The 10996-nt window shown below is 40.9% G+C and overlaps 1 protein-coding gene across 1 annotated transcript; it reads right to left on the bottom strand.

Moving 5' to 3' along the window:
• Nucleotides 1-519: 519 nt before the first annotated feature.
• LOC114437837 (glucagon receptor-like) lies at nt 520-10433 on the bottom strand. Its single transcript, XM_028408770.1, has 12 exons — nt 10337-10433; nt 10151-10258; nt 9732-9853; nt 9459-9565; nt 9145-9301; nt 8901-9060; nt 1671-1731; nt 1517-1586; nt 1278-1369; nt 938-1076; nt 788-829; nt 520-700 (listed from the first exon to the last, which is right to left on the bottom strand). Exons 1-12 carry the CDS (start codon nt 10431-10433, stop codon nt 629-631), a joined length of 1227 nt encoding a protein of 408 aa, XP_028264571.1. The 3' UTR covers nt 520-628.
• Nucleotides 10434-10996: the final 563 nt, after the last annotated feature.

Raw genomic sequence — 10996 nt, 5'->3', positions numbered from 1 at the left:
GGTATTTTACGGCATACATATATATATATATATATATATATATATATATATATATATACATATTATTGTTACACAAGAAACTACATGCTATAATGCTTCCATTACACATTAAAAAGAATCAATATGAACAAATATCCTTTTATTTTTGTTATACTTAATATTTATATAAACAAATCACAAACTTAAACTGTCGCAGTTATTAACCAAATTTTACTATGTACATTATACTTATTCACAAATATATATATTTAAAACAAACTACCACAACAACATGAAACATGTGATGATTACAAAGCAGTTTTCAGTCTGAGTCTGTATTTACAACATGTGGTATGTGTTCCACAGGATCTTTGAGATGAATGACGAAGGACACCTGCATTGCCACAGCCGATTGTCCGGGCTCATCCTGATGCCCACACTGTTGAGTTTGGTTTCTATTTACCACAGAAGGAGAATTCAGCAAAGAAGCATCAGGCTGTGGTGAAGCTGGCAGAACTTGGTGTGTAAATATCTGTGAACTGTTTGGAGTAGGTAAAGCATCAGGTATCGCTCTGGTCGGTGAGACAGAGGATCTGTTGCGGTCTGGCACTGTGGCAATTGAGAAAGTGTCTCCTCGAGAGTCATCTAGTCACTGCCCACAGCATACAATCTCTGTCTCTGTCCTCCAGCTACGCAACTTCCTCTTCAGCTCTGTCTGCACCTGCACCAAGAGTGGAGGTTAGTCATCAGTGTACACCTAATTAGGCATTGTAACAAGTATACAAACATTATAAGAAACCCAACAAACCTCTTTATTGGCATAGCAATAGATCACAGCCACCAGAAAGCCCTGCAGAGAGATCAATTGCACTGAAATAGGTTAAGCAGGCTGTGCTGCATTTGGTGTCTGTGTCAGAAAGTATCTAAACAAAAGTCCAATTAAACCTATTAAACCTACCTGAAATGAACTGATAAAAAGCGAGAAGAACACCTTAATGTAGCGCAGGATGCCTGTCATCTGTTCATCTGTAGCAAAGATGAAAATCACCTCATGAATCCCAAAAAGAGGAATGAGGGTAAGAGTAGCCTTGGCAAGCCTAAAAGGACAAATCAAACAGCATAGTCATTTATCGCAACATCATACAAGCTGCTTTTTATCAACATTTATGTATCTGTTCATGCTTTTATTTATCCTCCTGCCAAAATCCATCATGACTCTGCTGTGAAAGCACTGGCTGCAGAGACAGAGCTCTGAAGGCATCTCATATCCTCACTGAAAAGATGCTCAGACAACTTGCCGAAGTTTGTAATCAGGGTGCCGACTCTGGTTGTTGGCTCGTAATTTGGAAAATATTACCTTCAGGATCTTCATGAAAATCAGAAAATTGATCTGTTTAATGAAAAAAAAATAATGATGTATATATTTCATACAAAGGAGTCCAAAATGTCATATGTTTTGTGACATATGTTATGACATATGTTTTGTACATAAATCAACAGTGAGTACAATAAAGGGATTTGCCTGGGACTTTCTTACTAGTGAAGCAAAAACAACCGGGAAACGAATGATCCACCAGTAGTTCATGTTCTCATTTGCAGCCCAACACCTGACAAGACAAGGCAGATGTAATATATAAGACCTCAAGACCTGCAACGTGGGTAAAACTACACACACACACACACTCACTTACTCTTTGTTTTCTTTCAATATCTTCACCACAACCCAGGGTACCACAAAGAGAAGTGGTGTTCCTATAGGAAAAAATCATCAAGGTTCAGTAGCTGTTGTTTAAATGTTTCTGTTGCTGTTATGGCGTTCATGTTCTTTAACTTTTGCCTTTAAAACAGGGCTCCGCTTCCTTGACTCACACACGTTCCAGAAATGACAAACTGAAGCTCGGCTCAATCCATTGTTTTATTTGGCTTCAATTTGATTCCACAAAATTAAATAAAATTTACGTGAGGTCAAAAACCGTGTCGATGCCCCATCCTCCACAATGTCTTTCCCCGAGCAAACAAAGGATCTGTTCCACCCTCCTCACCTGGTGATAAAACAGCTGATCCTAATTTGACGTCACTTTGCCAATTACTAGACTTCATTTTATCGATATGGAAAACGTAAATAAAGAACATAAAGAAATGGCTCTAACACTCCAGCCCCTAATTGCTTAGTCTATGGCAATTACAATATCAAAAAATAAATAGAGCCAATGCTAATACCTAAAACAATATTTCATTTTCATGATACCAAAATATAAGTCCATAAATCAAAGTCCATTTTTGTCATATCTCTATTCTTCGGCCTCCAGAAGCAGGCATACTTTGTTGATAGGTCTTTGCAGCACGCTTGTTTTTGTTTTCACTAAGACACTGCGGACTAGTCCTTTACGTCCAGGTTGGGTCTTAAGAATTCGTCCGAGCACCCAGGAATTCCTGGGAGCCATCTCATCCACAATGATGACAAGGTCTCCAGGTAGGAAGTTTCTTTTGGTATTATTCCACTTGTTTCGCTGTTGCATGATTGGGAGGTATTCTCTAACCCACCTTCTCCAAAATAGGTCTGCTATATACTGTACTTGTCTCCATCTTCTTCTAGAGTATATGTCCTCCCTCTTGAACAGTCCCGGTGGCATGACAGGATTAGTTTTTAGTAAAAGTAGATGGTTTGGTGTCAGAGGTTCCAAGTCATTTAAATCATTGGTTACTGTGGTGATTGGTCTGTCATTTAATATTGCTTCTACTTCGCATAATGCAGTTTGCAGGGCTTCATCATCCAGAACCTGTTCTTTTACCACAGAGCACAAAATCTTTTTGAGTGACTTAATAAGTCTTTCCCATACTCCTCCATGGTGAGCACCTGCCGCAGGATTAAATGTCCATTCAATTCCTTCTTGAAGCAATTTTTTTTGTATTATGTCATGATTCAGTTCTTTTAGAGATTGTTTAAGCTCCTTTTGTGCACTGATGAAGTTTGTACCTTGGTCAGATCTAATCATCTTTACAGAGCCTCTGCGGCACATGAAACGACGTACAGCATTAATGCAGGAATTGGTGTCCAAACTACTCGCCACTTCAAGATGGACTGCCCGACTAGTCAGACAAGTAAAGATTACTCCCCACCGTTTCACAGTTGTTCTGCCTCGTTTTATTTCAAAAGGGCCGAAATAGTCCATGCCAACTGAAGTGAAAGGTGGCAAATCTGGAGTCACACGATCCTGGGGGAGATCAGCCATTTTTTGCTCTCCCACCTTAGATTGCATTCTTCTGCGAAAAATGCAGTTTCTGATTACCTTACGTGCTGTGGAATTAGCAGAAGGCATCCAAAATTTTTGTCCTAATTTGGAAAGCATGTAGTTTCTTCCAGAATGACCTACTTCCTTATGTATGTGTCTTAGAATGATATTTGATATGTGGGATTTTTTCGACAATATCATAGGATTCTTAATGCTTGATGGCATAGCTGATTTGTTAATCCTTCCCCCAACTCTCAATATCCCGTGATCTAGGATTGGATCCATCTTCATAATGGGGCTGTCCTTTCGGCAGGGTTTACCCCTTTCCAGGAGGGCGATATCCAGTGGGAAGTATCGCTGCTGCTCATGTGCCACTATGGCTTTTTCAGCCTTTTCTATGTCATCCAAAGTCAGATTTTTACTGAGTGTCACATTTAGCTTTGCAACCCGTTCCTTTAGTGCCTTTCCATTGCACTGCCGTGCATCAAAGGGTGTCATCTTTTGTCTTCCAGCAATTTCCAAGAGAAGCTGTTTTAGCTTCAGCATCCATGCTACAGTCCGTTTGAGGCTGTTCCAATCCGAGTAATGCTCAATCAGTTTGCTAGTTGGATCCTTTTCTTCAATATTAATCATGTTTACAGTTACATCCTTTCTCACTTCAGGATCATCCGGAGACAGAAGACTTTGTGATGTTTGGTCTGGGTTCTGTGGCCACTGAGATACTTCCTCTTTTAGAAATTCTGGTCCGTGGAGCCATCTTTTTGACTTTAGGAAGGCCTCAATGTTTAATCCACGAGAAGCATCATCTGCTGGGTTTTGTTTCGAGTTAACATACCTCCACTGGGTCACATTTGATAGATCATGGATTACAGCGAGTCTGTTAGCTACAAAGGTGTGGAATCTTCTGGTTTGATTAGCAATGTATTTAAGTACAGACTGGCTGTCAGTCCAAAAAATGGATGGTTGAAGTTGCACCTGTAATTCTGATTGTAACATCCTATCAATTCGCACTGCCAAGGTAGCTGCTGTCAGTTCAAGACGGGGAATAGTCATCCTTTTAAGGGGTGTAACCCTGGACTTTCCCATCACCAGAGCAGCATGAACTGTTCCGCAACCATTTACCAATCTAAGATAGCTGGCAGTGCCATAACCTTGCTCACTGGCATCACAGAAGTGATGCAACTGGGCTTCTTCTACTTGGCCAAAATCCACTGGTTTCCAACATCTTTTGATTTGCAGGTTTTTTAACAGATTGAGTTCAGACAGCCATCTTTCATATGGTTTGGAAAATTCACTGGGAATTATTTTATCCCATCCACATTTAGCCTGACAGAGAGCTTGGAGGATCTGTTTAGCTTTCAATATAAAGGGAGCAACAAACCCTAGTGGATCATATACTGAGCTAACAGTTGAAAGTACAGCTCGTCTGGTGAGAGATCTAGTCTTGATTGCAATCTGGAATCCAAATGAATCATTTTCAATGTTCCAGTGCATCCCAAGAGCTCTTTCTACAGGCAGTTTTTCTCTGTCGAGGTCAAGTTCTTTGATCTGCTTGGCCTTGTGTTCATCTGGAATGGCAGCCAAAACAGCACGGTTATTGCTAACCCATTTCGTTAGCTTGAAGCCTCCTTTGGCACACAATGCACTGAGATTTTTAACAAGATTGATAGCTTGTTCTTCGGTTGAGATTGATTTAAGACAGTCATCAACATAAAAGTTTGAGATGATAGTGCTGACTGTCAGTGCATCAAATTTGTCCTTATTGTCATTTGCTGTCTTTTGCAGAGCAAGGTTAGCACAGCTTGGAGAGGAGATGGCTCCGAACAGATGAACTGTCATTCTGTATTGCTCTAACCTTTGGCTTGTGTCCCCTTCAGGCCACCACAGAAATCGGAGAAGGTTTGAGTCCTCTTCATTTACACGAACTTGGTGGAACATACCTTCAATGTCTGCCATAATAGCAATGTATTCCTGGCGGAATCTTAGCAGTACACCCAGCAGTGAGTTGGAAAGGTCAGGCCCTTGAAGGAGCTGATTGTTGAGTGATGTTCCTTTATATGAAGCTGTGCAATCAAACACCACTCTGATTGTTTTTTTGCGTTTGTGGTAAACCCCATGGTGGGGTATGTACCACACCTTGCCATTATTTTGGTGGAGATCCTTCAATGGCACCTTCTCAGCATAGCCCTTAGCAATTACGTCATTCATGAAGGTCTTGTATTCCTCTGCATAAGCAGCATCTTTCTTGAATTTCTTAGCAAGGTAATGTGCTCGTTGCTCAGCCACTTGGTAGTTGTTTGGCATAGTAACATCTCTATTACGAAGTGGCAGTGGTAAGTAATAGTGATCATTTTTGAGCGTGGCTGCACTTGATACTAGCTGCATGAATTTGCGGTCTTCGGCTGACATTTGGGGTTTTTCCTCATACTCCTTCTCTGGGAAGTCATGGTGATACTGAGTTACAAGAAGGCTCTCTAGTTTTTCCAGTCCAATGCGATTTACTGATGCCACCGGCCTACCATATTTATCCACAGCTGAAGATGCAGTGAGTGGTCCATTTACCACCCATCCTAAAAGAGTTCTCACAGCATAGGGACCATTGCCTTGACTATTTATAATTTGCCAGGGCTCCATTGCCTTGGGAACATCTACTCCAATTAGGAGTTCCACGTCTGCATCAATTTCTTGTAGCTGTATCTCCTTCAGATAAGGCCACCTGCTGAGATCCTTTTGTGAAAGAATGTTTTCCTTTGTCACTGGTATCCTTATTTGAGTGTACGTTTTAGGTAAATCAATAAACTTGTTTCCATCCAAATTGCCAACCTGTAGCCCAGTTATTTCAAAACTATTGACTGGTTTATTTTGACCCATTGTTTGCAGGATAACTTTGGTCTTTCTGCCTGTGGAATTTAGTTGCCTCATAAGATTCTCCGTACAAAACGTTGCTGTGCTACCTGGGTCAAGAAAAGCATAGGTTAGGATTGTTTTGTTGCCTTTAGCCATTTTCACCTGTACAGGAACTATTGATAATTTACAATCTTTACCAGCCCCAATATCTTCTTCCTTTCCCATGGCTACACAGCTTCTGCTGACAGTTTGCTTATCTTCAGCAGGTTTTTCGATGTGTAGTATGCTGGGGTGTTTTCCTTGGCAATGCTGGCATGTCATCCTCCTTTTACAGGTTTTGCTCATGTGACCTCTGTTTAGACAGCCAAAGCAGATCCCATTTTTCCTCAGCAATTCCACCTTAGCATCATGTGGCTGAGTCTTCAACATTTCACATTCATCCATCTGGTGACTGCCTGTATTGCAAATGCAACAGTTGTTATTATGTGCTTTGGTTAACTGTTTGTTGGGGTGCTGGTTCATTTCTTGACTTAAAACGTTACCATTCTTCATTCCGATTGCTATGGCAAAGCTGCTACTTTTACCTTTGAATTTAGCTTGTTGTTTGAACTCTGTTGTTTGTTGCTGCTGGTTACCCTTTGCAGTGGTTCTTTTAGGCCCAGAATCTTGAATGTCGCCAAAAATGGGGTCTTGTAGAATATGGGCTTGCCTTTCAATGAAGGTGACAAGGTCAGAGAATGTAGCCCTTTGTTGATTTTTCTCCAAGAGTTCGTAGGCTGTAGTCCTCCACCTTTCCTTTAATTTGTATGGCAGCTTTGATATAATAAGCTTTAGATTTGATGCGAGGTTCAGTTCTTCCATACTTTTCAATTCTTTCATAACATTACAACATCCTCTGAGGTAAAGTGCATAGGCATGTAGTGCATGTCCATCATCAGATTTAATAGTGTTCCAGCCAAGAGCTTTCTCTATGTAGGCATTTGCAATTTTTGCTCCATCTCCAAAATGCATTTTCAATAGTTTCTGTGCTTCAGCATATCCTTCATTTGTTTTCATATGGAAACAGCTCCTCACTAATTCTCTAGGATAGCCACTAGTATATTGCTCAAGATAATAAAGTCTGTCTTCATTGTTACTGGTTTTATTTTCAATGCCGTGTTTAAATGCCCGCATAAAAGTCTGAAAGCTTAAGGGATCACCATCAAATACTGGAACTTGTCTGGAGGGGAGAGAGGAATGTTTATGCTGTAACATCAATAAATCAGCAATATCATTTTGTTTCTGGATCACCGTCAATAGCTCTTTGGAATGAGTAGTCGAGTCAGTGTCTTCAGAACTGACACTCCTTGAAGGATCCGGTCCTCTCAGTTCCTGTGCTGGAGCTGAATCAGAGCCACTTGGTTTGGTTGGCTGAATCAGTAACCTCTGAAGAGGTGTTTTAGGTATAGCTCCTAATTCTTGGTATTGTACAGGGGATTCAGCTTCCTCTGAAGCACCTACTGGTTTCATGTAGGAATCCATATATTTATTCATGCCATCCTGTCCTGTCGGTTGAATTCCAGAACTTCCACAAAAACTATCCAAAACTTTTAATTTGGCATCAGATGCAGCTATGTCTGTTTCTAATTCCATTCTTTCCAATTTGGCTTGTAGCATATTTTTTTCCATTTCCACTGCTTGTCTCTGTTTTAAAGCAGACATTCGGGCTTGTAATGCAGCTTTCTCTGCAGCTATCTTTAAACGAGCTGAAGATATTGATGAAGATGCTGACTGTTTTGAACATTTGGACTGTTTAGAGTTTTCAGACACATTGGATATACTATCTTGAGGTGCCACAAGCATCTGAGGATCTAATGTATCAGCTTTCCATGTATCCACTTCCTGCAGAAATTTCTCAAATATTTCCATTTTGGGCTGATACCAGTCTATTTTTTCATTATCTTTTATGTCAGCAGGCAGAAGTGCCTGGACAGCAGCATGCGCTTCTTTAAATTCATTGAGTGACATTTTAAATTGTTCCACACAACTCAAAATCCTCCCAGTGTCTCCACCTTCAGCAATCAGCGCTCTGGCTTCATTCATTTTGCGCGTGCATGCGCCCAACTTCCCTCTGCGGGATGCGCTCAGTGTCTTTAGCTCATTGTCCATTTCAACTCTCTCGTGTTCAGCCGTCATTCTGTATCTTCACGATTACAGTTCATAACTCATCATGCCTTAATTATCTTCTCTTTTGTTTACTCACTGCCCTCTGCGGCTGGCTCCTCCCGTCTGCTGGTTGCGTTCCTACGTTCAAAGCGCGCGGCCGTTTCCAAACTTTCATTCATAAAATCCAGGCGTAGATTCATCCATGCGTTGTCGCTCCACAGTTCATCCATTACCAGTACCAATTCCAGCGATCATCTCAGCGGATCGAAGGTTTTTGACGATGTTATGGCGTTCATGTTCTTTAACTTTTGCCTTTAAAACAGGGCTCCGCTTCCTTGACTCACACACGTTCCAGAAATGACAAACTGAAGCTCGGCTCAATCCATTGTTTTATTTGGCTTCAATTTGATTCCACAAAATTAAATAAAATTTACGTGAGGTCAAAAACCGTGTCGATGCCCCATCCTCCACAATGTCTTTCCCCGAGCAAACAAAGGATCTGTTCCACCCTCCTCACCTGGTGATAAAACAGCTGATCCTAATTTGACGTCACTTTGCCAATTACTAGACTTCATTTTATCGATATGGAAAACGTAAATAAAGAACATAAAGAAATGGCTCTAACAGTTGCTTCATGATCTCTTTCCTGCAAATGATGAATGCATCATCATTTGAATATAAAGTGATAGAACATACCCCATCCAAGACAGATGTATGGTAGGTATTTGTTGTTGTCAATGAACACTGAGGCAATGAGCACAGAGTACAAATAGACTGCCTCTCCGAAGAACCAGTAGTGATTGGCCAGGACACAGTATTGCATCATCACCTGCGCTACCCTGCAGCCAATAGCTGCCTACAAGACACATAAAAATAAACAACCATTTCAAAAGACAGTTTAAACATCCCTCAACCAGCTATCTGAAAGAGCAGGACCTACCTCATGACTGAGCATCTCACTCACATCTGACTGTTTCATGATCTCTCTTCCCCAGTGTCGTTCCAGCATTGTGTCCTTAACAATGATGGCTACAGCTCGCAAGATGAAGGACAGGAAGAGGTTAGCATGAATGTAGTTTCTGGTGCAATGCAGTTTCCTGTCAGGGGGACATTAGAAAAAAACAAGTTTTTAATGTGTGTGTGTGAATAGAATCACCATCTGTATTGTTTTTGAAGTGTAATTATGTGACTGCCTGTTTTCTGATGCTCTGTTTACACACATACAAAATACTGTACATCTTTCAGGTAGCTTACCTTAAGCTCAGGAGAATGATAAGAGCTGTTACCAGTGTGAAAAGGGACAAGGAATATCCGACCGTGTACAACATCCTGAATCTCACCAACAACTGTTTGAACCACAGCTGTAACGACAAAATTATATTATTCAAATCACATTTAATTTGTTATTTCTCCATGACATGAGTTACTTTGAATTACCTCAACTGTCAAACAAACAATCCTTCACACAGCAATACAAATGTTGGATCATCTCCCAGCTGAAACAAGGAGTCATACATGTTGTCATACCTCCTTTGATGCGACCTCGTTTTCCTCCTGACACTGGGTCATGTCCCTCCACACCTGCCCACTCTTCTCCCTCTCCCACTGGCCGTCAGACCCACATTTCCTTCGCACAACCCCATGGGACACTGGGTGAGAAACAGTCAGTCCTTTTGGTCATTATCTGTCTGTACCCTAGTTAGAGTCACATAGAAGCATCTGCAGGGGAGAGGGCAGCTACTTTAAATAGCCTGGATAGCTGCACCCGGTCCAACAGCAAAGATATTGGAGACTATCCTTACACACATTGATCACACAGTAAAAACATGTCAAATTATTCTTTTTATTCTTCTTTTTTAGCATCAGAGGTTTGTTGTCAATGGATAATTGTCTTTTTAATACAGATGTTGCCAGATATACGATATATATTTCAGTTTGTTTGTTACCTTTGTCATACCAGGGCAGATAGAGCGGGCATGAGATGTTGACCATGAGGCCAGCAGGGGTGTCAGGCCAGCAGGCATATCTGTCAAATGTCCTGTTACAGTACAAGCCTGCTAGAGTGGTGAAACCAAAGATTTTCAGTTAAAATCAATGGATGATCATTTTTAATATATGGAATCTCTCCATACCTTGTGGCAGTGGTTCATTTTCAATGATTTTGAAACAGTCTTCTCTATACTGGACCCACTTTCGATAAGTCTCCTCTAACACTTTCCCGCTGACCATTTCAAACTGTGAAAATTCATATAATTCATACAATTCATTCATAAAACATACTTTAAGACCGGAAAGACTTTCCTTTCCTCAAACTAACCTTTGTCACAAACAGCAGGCAGATCACAGCTAGTGTGCTGCGTGTTTTATCCATCACTGCAGACTTTAGGGCTTGAAGACTGGAAGGTGAAAAAACAGCAGAAGAAAAAAATCCTGCCATAAGTGCAGAGTCCAGTAAGTGCTACTGTAATACATAGTTCAAATATATTTTTACATCAGTTGATCTATAATGCTCATAATTGACAGCAGGGATTTCAAAACGGATGTGAGCCATTGCCTAGTCCAGTCTATCCATCAGATTTTTCAAGAGAAATTGTTCCCTTTTGTCCTGCAGTCATTCATGTTCAAAAGAAAAAAAAACATTTTCTGCCATTTTCTTTCTTTCACACTGAGCCACAAAAGCTTTCACCGAACCCATTTTCATGAGCGGATGTGAACTGCTGGGCTCAGACATGGTAGATCTATATCCAGTGTCTGTGCCCTAATGGACAATTCTCAACAGTTGGCACACTATT

Source organism: Parambassis ranga, chromosome 6 (assembly GCF_900634625.1).
Source record: "Parambassis ranga chromosome 6, fParRan2.1, whole genome shotgun sequence".
Taxonomy (NCBI): domain Eukaryota; kingdom Metazoa; phylum Chordata; class Actinopteri; family Ambassidae; genus Parambassis; species Parambassis ranga.
The sequence above is the reverse complement of the archived record's forward strand: the minus strand, read 5'-3'. Positions and strand labels throughout refer to the sequence as shown.